We start from the raw sequence: 16,677 nt of genomic DNA, 5'->3' as shown, positions 1-16,677 counted from the left end.
GACTCAAGGCTTCCGCTCGACTAGCTAGTATGTATGAAGCATTCTTCAGCACCACACAGACCTGTCCACCAGCAGATGCTCTCTCCTGGCCACCTCTCGCGGTGTGGCGAGACCTCTAAACAATGGTTTTCCGAAGGCTTCCGTGAGCAGCTGAATTGTGACTGATGGCAGTGAAGGAGGGTGGCTGCGGGAAGAAGCTCACTAGGATTTTCACTGTAGCCACCTTGTAAGATTCTTGAGTCTTCACAAGCCCCAGAAGAGGCGTTTTTATGGGGAGCTCAGTCTGTGTCCCTGTTATGCGCCGGCAGTGTAAATGCGCCGTTCTGGAGCGGAGGAACTGGTGTGCTCGTTAAAAGCAGGGGAGTGGAAACTTGATGCTGGCTTCCACCCTGCGCCAGGGCTGAGTAGTCCTGGCTGTGGGTAACCGTGGGGCTGGCAGGGAGATCAGGACAATGTTGCCAGGTTTGTCTGGTGGTTTTAATACTTATGGTTCATAAACTGCCGTGTTCCTTCTCCAACGGCCCCCGCCCCCATCAAACAAACAACCTCACCCAGACACACTAAATCTCCTCCCACCTTGGACACTGCAGTGAGAGCTTGCAGCCTGCATACAGTACTTTACTTTGCACTTGCCTGTCCTCCTAGGGGGCACCCTACAGTCTTGCATTTCCTCAAGTGCCACTGGCAGCGAGATGAGCCAAGGTGGTCAAACTTGCAGTATCAGATGGGATGAACAGTGTCATAACAAGCATTTTTGAAATGGCCATGCCAGCTGTATTTAGAGCCACCTTCTTATATAGGATCCTAGGCTCCAGCCAAGTCAACAGTGAGGTGCTGCCGGAGTTAGATCGTTTCACACACTGGGTAGCTTGCCGGAGCACTAGGGAGTGGGTTGTAGGCGCGAGGAGGAGAACCAGCAGCCTCAGGAGTTTGATCCAGGAGCACGAAGTGACTGCAGTGCGGACCTTATGAAGCCTCTCTTGTTGGCTTTGCCCGGCACACTGGTGGTCTGGGCATGAAGTCAGGCATAAGAACTTGTTTCAGTTTTCACTGGTGGAGTGGGGTGCCGGGGGAGAACCAGTTTGTGACTGCAGGAGAGCAAGAGCAAGCATAGGGTCTCTCTTAGTGTTTTGAAATGTGTTCTGTGTGCTCTTGTCTAACGTTGTGGGATTTCTTGCAGAGTTGGCTAGACAGTTTGGCACATAGCGTGTAACAGCTTCTAACCAAGCTGGCCCGGCCGAGCACTGTAAGCAGTAACACATCGCTCTCTGTAACCCGTCACTTGTTTGAATGCTACTGTGTATTATTGGATTGCATTTGAGAAGGTCTTGGCTGTCACAGGAATGAAGTGTGACCGTTGGCTGGGGTTTACTTAAGGCCGTATGATGCGGAGCATCTTTCTAAAAATGACTGTGTAATATCAGGATTGGGCCGGGCCCCAGCTCCCAAGTCCATGACCTATTGCAAATTTGCATGTGGTGCTTGGGATTCATGCTGCCAAGTAACTAAGAACCCGTTGGTCGGGGAAATGGATTTGAGCCAGTCGTCTGCTGTTGTGGGACTGGAACATAGGCTGACACCATAATGGGCGGGAGGGGGACGTGAAGGTGGATTTCAAGATACTGAATAAAGCCAGATGGCCCCAAGGAAGAGTGCTCAGCAGTGGTACCTTTACGGGAGGGAACTTATGAAACAGACTGTTCTGCTTTGCTATTTTAAGGGATGGTTATTGCTTGTCCGTTTTAGAGTAAAAACAGTCTCTAGTGGAAAATGTGGCATTGGCGTTGTATTGCCCTCTGGGGTGGGTGGGGAAGAACTAGAACTATAAAAATATAATTATTACAATCCATGAAAAGTACAGGCGGCCCACGACTGTCCATTTAAGGTGCCCACTTGGTTTTCCCAGCAGCCCCAAAGAAGTGGCAGGGCTCAACCCTCCCTGTGTAAAAGGATGGGTGGAGGAGCAGGTTAGCGAGCCCTTTCTAAGGTGCACGGGCTCCAGTAATAGGAAGTCTCTCTGGGACAGTCTGGTAAATAATGCCTTTAAATTGGCCCAGATCCTCTGCTTGTATAAATCAGTCAGTGGAGCGATGGCGCTTTTTGTTCCAGCTGAGAACTTGGCCCTTATTCTTCTCTCCTTTGCGTTCACCGAGCACCAGCTGCCTCCTGGCTTCTTCGGTTAAACCAGGCCACTCATGCAGCAGCACCTGCAGCTTGCCATCTTTCCTCCCGCCCCCACCTCCTATGAAAACACATTCCTTCCGTTGCCCAACCCCTACTCCTACTTAGCTCTGAATTATTTTGACGTGCGGGAAGTAAGAACAACCCATGTACAAATTAAAGCTGGAACAGGGAGAACTCCCTAGGTTGATGGGTGTGCAAACACCTTGGAAATAGATCGGTCTTTTTTTCCTGTCTGTCCCCTCCCCCAGCCCTGCTTAGAAATCATATTCTGCATCCAATGTCTCCATTCTCTGACTTCTGCCTTTCCACAGCAACAGAACGTAATGGTGGAAGATTGGGACACTGGAGTAAAGAAATAAAAACACTCTCCTCCAGGCCAAACGCTACCCTTGCACCCCCACGGAAGTCAATAGGCTTAAACAAGGGAAGAATCTGACACGAAACCCCTATACGAAGGTGTCTATTTTGGTTTCAATTTGCAGGGCTTCTAAGCTGCCTCCTCCTTCTCACCCCCCCCAACTTTGAGTTTGAAGGACTCAAGTGGAACTGCCCCTCCTTTGTGAGGATTGAAATCATGCAATTGTGGCTTCTTTCGAAAGCAGTTGGCTTCCCCAGGGTTGTGACTCTCTGGGTAGAGCAATGGACTCCCACTGAGGAGACCTGGGTTGTTCCTGGCTCTGCCAATGGCCTGCTGGGCGACTTGGATAAGTAATTTCACTCTCTGCCTCAGTTTCCCCATCTCTACAGTGGGGATAATTATGATGATGATCATGATTCTGACCTTTTTTGTCACAAGATTGTATAGACTCGCTCTATAACTTACTATGTGGGACGAGGCACCAAGATTTGCCTAACTAGTCTCCCTTTCATCTCCCACTCCCCTCCAGGGCATGCTAAAGGACAAAAGAGGCAATGCAAGTCCCTCGTGCATCGAAGTCTTCAGCAGACCTGCATAGCAAGCTCATGGCTCTGCCACTCAGTCATAGACCCTTTGCAAACGAGTGGCCTTTGATTCCTGGCCTCACTTGCCGTCGTCCTCTGGGTCAGATCCTATCCCTGGAAGGGCCAGAAGAGCTTAAACGGTGGTTCTGCTGTGGAGTGGAGGCTAAACACCATATAGGCCAGTGTTTCTCAAATGTGGCCACCAGGGGTTTTTCTTCTGGCCACAGCTGAGACTGTGATTGGGAGGGCAAAGTCGTTTCCTCTCCCCCACCCCCACCCCCACTTTCCTGCCTTAGTGTTGGTTGCTGGGGCTGCCAGGAGGGGTTGCCCCTGCTCCCCCAGAGTCACCTGAGGCACAGTGCTGGTGTAGCAGGCACCTAGTGAGTCCACCCCTTTCCCGGGGCAGTGGGGTTCAGGCTTTGGGCTTCTGCTCAGGAGCGGCAGGACAGCGGGCTCTGGCCTCAGGGCTTCGGGCTCCAGCTCTCGCTAACTCCCCTGGCCCTCCCCCAGGGCTTCATTTGTCCCCAGGCTTGCCAGGGCTGAGGAAGTCCCTGCTTTGAGAAGTGATCCTTGTCTGTTTGCTAATATCACTTCTCAAAGCAGACTTACTGGCGAGCAGTAAATACATGACAATGATTTCGATGTGCATATTTGACTTCCCCCCGCCCCCCTAAAGCTAATTAAATGTTTTAGGAAAACGGGAGAGAGTGGCCACCAGGCAGAGTTGGTGGCTGCATTCTGAGGCCACCAAAAAATTTGTCCTGAGAACCCCTGGTATAGGCCCTGTGTATCCTGCATCCCACTGATCTGTAGTGGGCCTCTTTGTGCTTTGGGATAGGACTGGAGGTTCTCCTCATGATGGCTCTTTCCATATGACCTCAATGTGCACAGAGAACAAGTATCCAGCTCCATTAATATGTCTCTTGTATGAAGCCACCGGCTTCTGGATTAAAGGCAAGGCCTTTGTTCCTACCCCACTCAACTTCCTCATAGTTCCTGCTATTTGGGATCACTCAGACTGAGGCTTGGACCCATGGGCCTCTTACACCAACCGGATTTTGAGAACACTATTGAGGTCCATGGAGTACCATATACTGTATAATTGGGAGGGACTCTGACCCTGCACAGGTAATGACATAGCCTGGTGACATGCAGAATTGCTTCTGAAGGCTGTAGGTTTTTGCCTGTAGCATTGACTAGGGGAATTATTAACCTCATGTGCTGACTAGGGCTGGGTGAAACCTTTTTTTGCGCTGAAAAATGCTGATTTGGGTTGACCGAAACATTTTGCCAATTGGTGTCTCTTTTGGAAAATTGCTTTGGGAAAGGGGCCAGGTTCAGAAATCTTGAAATGGTTCATTTAGTCCTTTCCACCACCCAGCCCAGTGCTCAACAGTGGCCAATTCTGACTTCAGAGCAGGGATTCAAACTGGGTCTTGCATCCTAGATGAATGCCTTAACCACTGGGCTCTTGGGGATGGGGATGGGGGACCTCTCCTCCTTCTCCATTTTGTTAATGGTGCCTACTTCCCCTGTGAATCTAACCCTCTGCTTCCTTCCCCCAAATTTTTGGCTTCAGCTTGACTCGAAGCAAACTTTTTTAACTGCCAGTGAACCAAAAAATCAGTTATTGGCCCAGCTCTGTGGCTGACAGTGAGATCATTGTGTTCACATACACGAATGTATTCTATGCTTTCCCATCTGAACCTCGCCTTTTTGAGAGGCGAGAACAAAGGGGCATCCTGCAGTTTCATAGCAAATTACAGCATGGATCATTAAGCCTGTGCTTGGCCTGTAAGCAGTGATACTTTGTGAGAACGTATGCGCTCATGACCTCTTGCTGTAAGTTCTGGCAGCTCTTTGGATGAGCTGTTGACCTCTAAAATAGGATCATGAACTGGAGGGAACCCTCTGACGTTAGTTGTATGCAAAGGTGTTCTGTTGACGCACTCACCTGACTGGTGTCTGTATACTATTGGCATCTGCTCGCTGGAGTCTGAACTGCTCAGCTGTGTTTCCATAGGTGCTGCCTGCTAATGCGGTTCTGTGCACTCAAGTGATGAGGACCCTATGCTTCTGGAGTAGGAAGGTTTGTAGCAGAGGCAGAATTCCAGTCGTGAAGTTTTGAGTGGCCTCAGCATGGAGCGTAATGAGAGGGCTACAGATTTTACATCTCATGCTTCAAAACACAGTAACTCATTCGCCATATGCTCCTCCTGAGAACAAGACACTGCACTAGGTCTTAAATCCCTCCAGAACCTCATGCCTACCAGTAGGACAGTGTGTAGCATGGTCTGAGACCTAGTGAGCTGCTTCTCTGGTGTTCCCAGATGCTGCCAATTTGGGCTGTCTGTCTCAAAATGGGCATCGTCGCACTAAAATTGCTGTCAGTGACGCATCTGAAATTGGCACTATAGGCTCAAACTCTTTTTTGAAGTGTAGCCATCAACTCCTGTAGGTGCTCCCCCTCTATTCATGATAGCTTATCTGCCTGTGATTAAATGGTAGAAAGTGTTTAGCTGTCTTTAATGCAATGTAGTTACTGGAAATGGAGGAAAGCCTGCACAACGTGACCATCAAGTGATGTGCAAACCACTGGTGGTCTGTGGACCACCACTGTAGAAAAACTGAACTCTGACCCAACAGAGGGCTACCAGAGGTACGAATCTAAGACTTGTAACAAAGGATTACATTTAACCCACCCAGATGAAGAAATACTTTTTTTTTGCTTAGCCATTGGCAGCTTCTGGTAACTTACCCCGGAAGGGTGAATGATAACAAGCAAGGTGAACATTATATTAACCATCAACACAGGAATGATCCCACTGCAATATACAACTCCTGATTATCCCAGCTTCAAAAATCTACTTGTGCAAATATAATGGGTAACAATAAAACTCCAGGTTAGTACCACAGGATCGCTAACCACTTCAGATATTTATTTGCAACTCCCCTGGGAGGCCAGGGAAACTGACCCCTGGTCTACACTGGGGGGAGGGGGGGTCGAACTAAGGTACGCAAGTTCAGCTATGCAAATAGCGTAGCTGAACTCTAACTACCTTAGTTCAAACTACTCACCCGTCCAGATGCCGCGGGATCGAAGTCCGTGGCTCCCCCGTTGACTCTGCCACCGCCGTTCGTGGCGGTGGAGTTCCGGAGTCGACGGGAGCGCGTTCGGAGTTCGAACTATCGCGTCTAGATTAGACGCAATAGTTCGAACTCCGAGAAGTCGAACTCTACGTGTCGACCCGGCAGGTAAGTATAGACCTACCCTAAGATACAGAAGTTAAATGACTTGGCTAAAATCAGTGAGATAAAGCCAGGAAAAGAACTGTACACACCCCACGTTCCTGCTCCAGCCAGGAGATCACTTTTTGCATTGCCTTGATTTCCTGGTTTCACAGGGTAACCTGCAGACTGTCTGTTTGCTCTGTGGTTAAATTTCTCCTGCTCCCATAAGTGCCTCTCTTAGGCTTTTTTCTTCTATTTGCAGGTCATCAAAGCTGGTGTGGAGACTACTTGTAAGTGCCATGGTGTGTCCGGATCCTGCACTGTCCGAACCTGTTGGCGGCAGCTCTCTCCGTTCCATGAGATCGGCAAGCAGCTGAAGCAGAAATATGAGACGTCACTCAAAGTGGGCAGCACCACCAACGAGGCCACGGGGGAAGGGGACATCTCACCACCCAAGAAATCCGCCCCTGGCCACAGCGATCAAATCCCAAGGACTACAGATCTTGTCTACATTGACGATTCCCCTAGTTTCTGTCTGATGAGCAGGTATTCGCCTGGGACTTCAGGAAGGAAATGTTACAAGGACAAGAACTGCGAGAGCATTTGCTGCGGCCGAGGTCACAACACACAGAGCAGGGTGGTCACACGGCCGTGCCAGTGCCAGGTTCGCTGGTGCTGCTACGTAGAGTGCAAGCAGTGTACTCAAAGAGAAGAAGTTTATACCTGCAAAGACTAATGCATGCTCTGTCTAATGGAGATCCTCGGTGGTGGGAGATTATGATCTATGAGAACTACACATGGAGACAAACAGGGTTTGACTGACATTCTAGGATCTGAAAGCTATGTTGAGACATAAGCACTTTGTAGGGTACAGGTGACCCAGCTGTGTTGCTTTTTTTTGTTTTTGTTTTGTTTTTTTCTGTAGACTGAATTTTAACCATGAGGTCCAACCGTGTGGAAATAAGTGCCTGTCACATTGGGGTTAGGTACCAGTAGACCCTCACCAAAGCCGTCCATGAACCCATCAGCTTGATAGATCACTCACTTCTCTTGAGGTTTTGATTATTTCACCAATCCTGGCTGTCCAGACAGCCAAGCAAATGAATGAGATAAACTGACTTAGGATCTTTTTGCCTTGAAACGTTGTGGCTCCCTAAAGATAGGGGGTGGGTTAAGCATAGAGCACCAATTGTTCCTCTAGTGGAATTTCTGCAGATCTAGCCTAAAAAGCTCTGACAAAGGGCTACCCTCAAAAATGGGTCTGTTTTTTTTTTTTTTTTTTGGATCCATGAACATAGCTTCAGCAATGTTGGGGTCCCTCCAGCTTGCCATGTTGCAGACAACAAAAAGATTGGGAAGAGTTCAAAGACACCGCTGCCCCCCTTCAGCCTGATTGGACACTCATCTTCACATGTTCTTCAGATGCAGGTTTTTTTAGCACGATCACTGTCTTAATTTAAAAAATAAAACCACTAGAAGACCTTTCACTTTTCGTTTTGTATAGGGTTAATTTCTTTCATCTCTTGTTGATTAGAATCACCCTGTGGCAGCTGCTTCAAAAACCCAAACGAGGACTCTTTTTAGCCTTATCTAGGCTGAATTCAAATATCTATTTGTTTTTGATAGCTGGCATATGACCATATCAATTCCGTTGCCTCTCGGAAGGCGAGGCTGACTTGATGCTCACGTTGAATAGCAGCCGTTCTGGACTGGATCGGACCTTTTAGAGGAAAAGATTTTATTTTACTAGTCAGCATTCCATTTATTCTAGAACATGGCACAAGCTAAATGTAGACCCTATGACCTTAAGCTTTTTTAACCACTAGATTGAGAACCATATTGTTAAAGGTAACAAACCATGGGATTCCAAATGCCTAGCCAACATATGGCTCTACCCAAGGGTGGACAGAGAGAAAAGCTGAATGCAATGGCAGAGAGCTCCAATGCTGTGAACTAATGACAACCGCCATTTTTTTTAAAGAGGATATTTACAATGTAGTACTTGATGTGGCAATGTTCTTTGGTCATATAACATTGCTGGGATCAGAAGCGGCTGGTAAATGCCTTAACGAAGCTTTCTAAGGAAACACTGGAGAGTGGAGGGCTTTTCGGGGTGGGGGGAGGTAGCAGTCTTTTTGTCTAGTAGTAGTAGTGATTGTCGCTAGTTTATAACCCATATCTGGCTTTCAAGGGAGGAAGGTTGACTAGCAAAAAAAAAAATTCTTGTTTTCAAGGAAAAGTAGATGGTTGGTTGCATAACGAGCCATATGACCTTCCAAGAGGGACTATCATTGGAGCATCTTCTCAAATAGTAGCCACTAATATTTAAGCTGTTTATGTGCATCTACTGGGAGAGGATCTCTTCTCCTAATCAACAGATAACAGCAGTCCAGCCTGGCCTGTTGGTGTACTTTCTTCTGGGTGGGTGAGTGGCGGGGTGGGGAAGAGTGTGGGAGGGAAGGTGTTTTTTCCCTTTTAAAAAAATAGCTTTACAATCCTGCAAAACGAAACATAGTAGCGCTTTTTTTGTACACTTCGGGAGATTGGGTGCACTGGGGAGGGGGGGGCGGGAAGACAGTTCTGGGGCACCAGCTGTCATTTCTGGTGACTCTGCGTAGCAAATGCACATCGACGCATTGAATGCGAGGTATAAGGAGGATTCTGCGACTTCTGCCAGATGCGCCAGTCGAAAGTCGCACACAAGCAGTTTACCTGGTGGTTTGTTTTATTAAATAGACTGAACAGAAACATATTAGTCAGTGTGGATATATATGCATAACTATATATAAATATTGAATGAACATTTATTTATTGTAAAGCCTTTCAGAAGGACCTTGTGGTTTCAATGTGGTATTATGTCCAATCTCTCTCTCTCAGATGCAAACTCATTGCAGTAATTTTTTCATATCACTTTTTTTTCCAAAGGGGCTTAAACCCAGATCCAAACATACCCTAAACTTGAGAAATTTTAGATCTGAGCTGCTGGGTCCAGACCCCTATCTACAAACTTAAAACGCAGGACAGTTACATGCTGGATTTCATTTATTTTTTTGTAACTGAGGCCTGACTTTTTCCCTCCTTTTAACCTGTGTATCCATCTGCATTGACCTGTCGGGGGTAACACCACGCCTTCATCAATGCCAGAGGACAATGAGGCCCTATATATGTATGGAGAGGGTGTGGAATTGACAGAGTTTGGGGGTTGTGGATGGGACGCATCAATAGGGTAGCTTGCACATGGCGTAGATTTCCAAGCAATGTGTTTGACAATGGCGAGAGAGAGGCTGGGGCAATAAGGCAAACTAAACGATCGCAGAGAGGTAAAAGGCAAAGAGTGAATGAACTACTGAGTGAAAGAGCTCTTCTGTGTATTATAATTCACGCACTGAAGCCTGGATGCTTTCTGTAAGTATTTAAAAACAAATTGTATTTATGTTAATTTGGAGATATTACTTTCCTGTTATATATTGTAAATAGTAAGGTTTATTCTCCTGTGGTTAAGCAAAACTATAAATAACTAAAATAGTAGCGAGGCACATGCATTAAATGTATAGGCAGTGTATAAAATATACTAACACCCTGAAATCAGGAGAACTTGCCTTTTTGACCTAAGGAGGTATAACATACACACTTGTGTTTTGTTTTTTTAAATTCCAGGGTTTTCCAATGTTTGCCTTATTTTTGGAAAATAAATGGATTCGGAGGGGTGGGGGTGGGAAATTAGGTCTCTCCCTTATGGGAAGGTCCTATCAAACTTAATTAGGATGGATCCAGTAGTGTCTTTACAGAAATTCCTCTGAACTCTAAAGAGAATTTAATAGTCTCTAACCCTTCTCTGTAGGTTTTTTTTAAATGATCTTATGGAACTTGCCAGAGAATTATATCCCTGCTGCTCTATAGGGTAGCTCAATAAAAAACCTGTATAGGACATAAAGATAAGGTTTTTAGAGTAACCTCTAGAGAATCTATTGGCTTCATCCATATTAAGTTCTACTTTTCCATAAGGGCTGGTTTTGCTGTCACTTATGCCAGTGCCAGTGTAACTCCATTGCAATGACTCATTGCAATGACTCATTCTATAAAACTGGTATGAGAGCGGAATTGGACCCTGTCTCTGCCATGGTGCCATTTTACAAAGCAAGCAAAGTTTTTAAGCTTTTTTCTTTCTAAAATGGACCCTTGCAGCAGATATAACTGGAGAGGGATGGCAAGGTGTGTGTATGGGCAGCTTTCTGCTTTCCCCTTCCCTTCCCCCTTCCGGTGTTTAAGGGCTGGTTCTCTTTATCTGATCCAGCTAGACTTGGAAGGTAATGGAAGGGTGCAACCATTATTTATATAACTTTATTTTAATTTTTTATCATAGAGAAGTTAGCCGATGGAAAAATATTTTTTTGAGCTGTGCATTTAGCTATGTCAAAGATAATATTTTTGTAAACCAGGCAAACTGAAAACGTTTGCTGTTTTATCTTAGATTTTCTACTAAAAATAAAAAATCCCACACAAATAATTGTTGCACCCATCATCTTTAACAAGCTTCTGAACTCTGCAACTGACTTCCATATATTGGATGTGAAGTACAAAACAAATCCTAAATGTTACAGTACTGTTCTCTTCCAACTTCAGAGGCCTTACCTTGGCAAACCCAGTAGTATTTACCTTAAGGTGACGACCGTGTTTGTTCATCTGTTCCTTCCCTCAAACTGAAACGAGAATTTCTGATCAGAGGTGGAGGGAAGCAGACGTTTACAGATGCCCACACCTAAAATTTTGTCAACTGAACTTCTAAGATCTGCGCTGTAGCGGGCGGAATAGAACGATTTCAGGGCCAATACCACTGTCCCTGAAATGAATGAGGCTTTTGCCTGTGGTTTTTTTTTTAGTTGGAGCAGCAGCGGTGGCTATTATGAAAGCAGTGGGGGGTGGCGGGGAGGAGAATGAGAAGCCATGGAAGGGTTTAAACATGCAGGACCCAATTCTGGCCTCCAACATACACAGCTCTCTCTAACTTCAGTTCAGTAGTGGCATGCATGTGAGGCTGGAATTGTCCATTGCAGCTAAGGATGCTTGGCAGTCCTCCTTGGAGGCAAAGGATAGAGTCAGGGACCTGTTGTCAAAAGCCATGACTTACCGTAGTCAGCGCCTTTGGAAAGGAACGTGGATGAGGGAGACTTAACACCTAGTATGTCCTCAGCCGGCCATCTACACTCCTTCCGGTAAGGCAATACCAGGAGGGTGATGGCCTGCAAACTTATTTTCATTTGCTCCACTTTTGCCATGGGCATTAGCCATTTCTCCACCTTTTTGCCAAGTATCCGAGTACAAGCTTGATGAGGGAAAAGATGTCTAAAGGGCCATTGCTTGGAAGGGAGCATTTAGAGGGTATTGGTCACTTGCAAACACTACTTTGTAATGCTTGTGAAATGTTCCCAGGAGAGTTGAGGCCTTTCAGTAGCCCACAGAACAGCTGCAGCCCGGGCAATGCCATTGCTAGCTTCTTTCCCTGTTTGTTCATCTCCAGCAGCTTCATAGCTAATGCAGAAAGTCTCTTGTCTCCCTCACCCATTCAGTCCTTGGCTTATGCATGGTGGGTGGCTTTGTAAAATGGGCTTCACCTGTGAGGTGCTGAGTGCCTTCCTCTCCTATTGATGTCAGTGTGAGGTGGAGGATGCTCGGCACCTTGCAGGAGCGAGCCTGTAGACATCTGTCCATGAGGACCTGGGCTGAGACACTAATTTACTTCCATGTAGGTTACCAGATCGCTGAATTGGTGACTAGATTTAGAGTACAACGTGGGGCTAGATTTGGACCAGCTCCCTAGAGGGAAAAGGGTCCACAATATGGAACACTTGAACCTCCAGTCACTTCTTAGCCTAACGCTAAAGGTTAAAGCTGAAAGAGTATCTTGGATGGGAAGTTGTATAGCTCCAAAGCTTGTAGAGAGGAGTAGAATAGAAATGTAGACAGCACCTTAACTTGGGTGCCATTTTATGCTAGCTCTTATTTTAAAGGGATCATTCTTTCTCTAGACCTTAAGTGGAAAACCTAAGTTAATGCAATACATGGAAATACAGTTCAAATGCATCCCCTCACCCTCTGTGTTCAAATGCACCCAGCTCAATGCTTCCCGAGAGCCAAGCTTTGAAAAGTCACTATCTTACCAGGACCCGCTCTCCCGTTGTGCATCCTGTATTCGTAGGGTTATGCTGGGCTGGCCTCCGTTCAGTCACGAGCGTAGAAGCACTTAGTCTCAAGGAGTTGGAGAAATGCACTTAACAGAATTTGCAAAGAGGTATGAACAGGAAGCTGGGTTACCTGTTAGGTTTATCCCAGCCTTGCCAGCTCTCCTGTCTTCATTTGGGGGGGGGGGGGGAGAACAACAACCCAAACTAGCCTTTTTATACTCTGCACGTGACTTCCCCTCCCCTCCCTTCCCATTTTGCTACGGTTCCCTGTGAGGTCTGAATGTGGAGTCTAGGATTTGTTTTGTGCACTTGAGAATGGCATTTCCTCTTGCAAGGGAGATGGGGGACTGAACACTAACATATGAAGGATTAGTATTTTCTTTGGGTTTTTTTAATGTCTTATGGGAGCCTAAGTTATTTTTCTCTACCTCATATGTACAGCTTGTAGGTATAAATCTGATTCTGAGTGACTGTTGAGAATGTATTTAAGTTATTTAACATCTTTGTATAACAAAAGCCAGAACAAATGAAACAATAAATGTATTTTAAATTATACATGACATCTGTTCCCCTTTCTTTGCCTGGGCTGGCTGGTGTCTGATATCATCTCTGCTGGTGCAGTGGTGTCAGATCCTTTCAAAAGAGGTCAAGTGGCCACAACCCATCCTTTGGGGGCAGATTCTTTCCTATTTGCCACTCGTTTCAGGCTGCCCTTGCCATGCAATGGGTGGCCATCGGGGAGCTGTTGAAAAGCCATATCAAGGAAGGGGCAGTAGTTACGTGGTGCTCCCAGCTCATGTCCGAGCTGCTCTTGGGGCTGGAGGGGTGGGATGGAGTTTAGAAGGCCCTACTCCCTTTCTGGAATGATGGGGCTGAGCCAAACATTTCAGTTTAAAAATCGGAGCATGGCTTAGGAAGCACTTCTTTTTTTAAATCTGGTAGCCCTCAAAGGTAACAATTTATAACATCAAGGACCACAGGCTGGATGCCCCTCCCCTAGGACATCAGAAGACATAAGGGTCCATTAAGGTTTAATTCTGTTCTCCCACCCATTTGAGCTAACCCCTGAGAGTTAAGGTTGTGCAGGATTGGACCCTTGGGTGATATTAGCTTTGCACATCTGCTTGGACTCCAGTTTATCTCCTGTGCATCTTACCGAAAGTTAAAATACAGCAAAGACTCATACAGGCACATACTCCATACTGTCCCAACCAAGCCCTCACGTGAGATGATTCCCTCTCATATTTGCTTTTGTCTTGCTCTAAATCCCTCAGCCAAGTGAATAATACACAACAATCTCTCATTTTTATTTAGAGAGATGGAGGTGCATAATTGAAACAAATGGCATAAAAGTTAGCAGAAATAAGCATATATGTGGCCTATGGATTCAATGATAACTTGCAGGAAGTCCATGAGAGTAAGTCTGGAGGGCTGGCCACTACCAAAGGTACAGAAGTTAAAGTAGCTTGGTTCAATAGTACAGGACAAGCTGGAGCTCAAGCAAGAACTTGCAAGCAGAACAGAAAAGTTGTGGATTAAATGGAGAGAAGCAAGCAGAGTGATCTGTTGTAGGAGAATGCCTATCCAGCTGAAAAGTAAGATCTACAAGACTGTAGATAGAATCATACAAGAGTGCAGGCCTGAACGCAGGGCACTGAGGAAGAGATGAGAGCAGCTCTTGGATCAAGTGGAAATGAAAATGTTTGCAATTAATGAAATGTTGACGGAAGTACCAATTGTAGAACCTGAGGGAATTTGGGTTTAGATGGTTTGGGCATGTGAAAAGGAGTTTGGAAGAGTATTTTGGAAATAGGTTGTTACCCTCCACTTTTAAATTTGAGAAGGGTTGGAAGATCCAAAACTAGATGGATCGATGGCATACAAAAGGATTTGATTAGCTGCAGAACTTCCAGGGAACTGCTTCAAGACTGACTGACTGAATGGAGAAGGACTTGAAAAGCTGATCCCATTAAGGCGAGGAAAAGAACTTGTAACTCACCCTGCTGCTGTGTTCACAGATTATCTGATGGCTGATGACCACTTTCCCCTTAACATATTTGTCTATTCGTGGGGTTCCTCAACCAGACTTCTAAAGCTAGCCTGGCACTAAATGCCAACTTCTGAATTTTCTACCCCAATGGGATTTAGGCCTTAAAGAGGAGGATCTCAACCTTTAATGGCTCTGAGACTCATAGGTGCATGAAAGATGTATTCATGGTATTTCCCAGCACAATGCCACCTGGAGGAAAGGCACCTTGTGAACTGGTTGCTATGGGGTGTTAAAATGGAGTTTGGGTGGTATGAACCACAGTCATAGAATCATAGAATATCAAGGTTGGAAGGGACCTCGAGGTCATCTAGTCCAACCCCCTGCTCAAAGCAGGACCAACCCCCAACTAAATCATCCTAGCCAGGGCTTTGTCAAGCCTGACCTTAAAAACCTCTAAGGAAGGAGATTCCACCACTTCCCTAGGTAACCCATTCCAGTGCTTGACCACCCTCCTAGTGAAATAGTTTCCTAATATCCAACCTAGACCTCCCCCACTGCAACTTGAGACCATTACTACTTGTTCGATCATCTGCCACCACTGAGAACAGCCGAGCTCCATCCCCCTTGGACTCCTCCCCTTCAGGTAGTTGAAGGCTGCTATCAAATTCCCCCCCCCCCCCACTTTACTCTTTTCTTCTGCAGACTGTCACCCTTCCAGGAGTCTGATTTGTCTTGCGTATCCACAAGTTTCACCTCACTTAAACTACTTGCTAATAAAATCAGACATAAAATACAAAAGTGTCCCAGCACACGATTACTGAAAAATTGCTTCCTTTCTCATTTTACCATATAGCTATAAAATCAATTGGCATATTAATATTGTACTTTCATTTTGGTGTATAGTATATAGAGCAGTATAAACAAGTCACTGTCTGTATGACATTTTACTTTGTTCTGACTTTGCTAGTGCTTTTTGTGTAGCCTGTTGTAAAACTAGGCAAATATCTAAATGAGTTGATGTACGTCCTGGAAGACCTGAGCTACAGGACTGTGAAATTGCAGTGTAGACATTTGGGCTTGGACTAGAGGCCAGGCTCAGAATGCCAGGGTTGGAAGGGACCTTGGGAGGTCATTTAGTCCAATCTGCTGCTTGAAGCAGGACCAATCCCCAGACAGATTTTTGCCCCAGATCCCTAAATGGTCCCCTAAAGGATTGAACTCACAACTCTGGGTTTAGCAGGCCAATGCTCAAACCACTGAGCTATCCCTCCCTCACTCATGGGGCCTTAGAGGTTCAGCTCTGGTTTGAGCCTGCACCCCAATTTTATAGTCTTGTAGCCCAAGCCTGCATCAGCTGACAGGGGCTGCCTGCATGTATCTAACTGCAGTGTAGACGTGACACGCCCTCAGAAGGCATGTGGACACTGTACATTTTGAGAAGCGCTTTTAAAAAGAATTCAGGTTCTCGCCCAGGATTTTCCTCCAAATGCCGTTTTCCTTTCAGACCTGTGGTGTGCAGGGCTTCATTTGTGATGAAAGAGGCGCTGGTGCTTTAAGCCACTTTTCTTTTTTTTAACTTTCATAACTGATGCCTAAGGCTACGTTTTAGTCATGGATATTTTTAGTAAAAGTCATGGGGGGAAAAACATAAATTCATGGCCTGTGACCTGTCCATGACTTGTACTATATACCCCTGACTAAAACTTGGGAATGCTGCAGGTGCTTGTGGGGGGGATTGCAGGTGCTGGGGGGGGTGCAGATGTTGAGGGCGGCAGTCTGGGGGGTACTGTGAGTGCTGGGGGCAGGGCCATCTGCGGTGGGGAGGTGCTGTGGGTACTCGGGTGGGATCCTGCTTCTTCCAGCCTGAAAAACCTCACTGGATTCTGTAGAAGTCATCACTCTCCAGGTTTTTTTTAATTAGCAGATACAAAACTGGACAGCACACAAATCTCTAAAGGGAGGGGAGAGGTTTCTCACGTGCTCAGCATCCCCATTTCGGGCTAGATGTCTTTTTTTAGAAGAGCTCGGCTCTCAGGTGGGCACCTCCATAAAGGCCAGATAATCAAAAAGGTATCAGCGAGGCAGTTGATGAGCTGTGATTGCGGCTCCTATTTGGCGAAGAATTGCAGCACATCCTCTTGTTTGTGT

The 16,677-nt window shown here is 46.2% G+C and overlaps 1 protein-coding gene across 1 annotated transcript in view; it reads left to right on the top strand.

Annotated features, from left to right (window-relative positions):
• Positions 1 to 13,094, top strand: part of WNT9A (Wnt family member 9A) — a 67,921-nt gene extending 54,827 nt beyond the window's left edge. The window contains exon 4 of the mRNA XM_039527812.1: positions 6,620 to 13,094. Coding sequence (XP_039383746.1) covers positions 6,620 to 7,093 — 474 coding nt within the window. The 3' untranslated portion in view covers positions 7,094 to 13,094. The remainder of the gene's footprint in view (positions 1 to 6,619) is intronic.
• Positions 13,095 to 16,677: the final 3,583 nt, after the last annotated feature.

The sequence above is a fragment of the Mauremys reevesii genome, linkage group 2 (genome assembly GCF_016161935.1).
Source record: "Mauremys reevesii isolate NIE-2019 linkage group 2, ASM1616193v1, whole genome shotgun sequence".
In the NCBI taxonomy this organism is placed as follows: domain Eukaryota; kingdom Metazoa; phylum Chordata; order Testudines; family Geoemydidae; genus Mauremys; species Mauremys reevesii.
The sequence above is the reverse complement of the archived record's forward strand: the minus strand, read 5'-3'. Positions and strand labels throughout refer to the sequence as shown.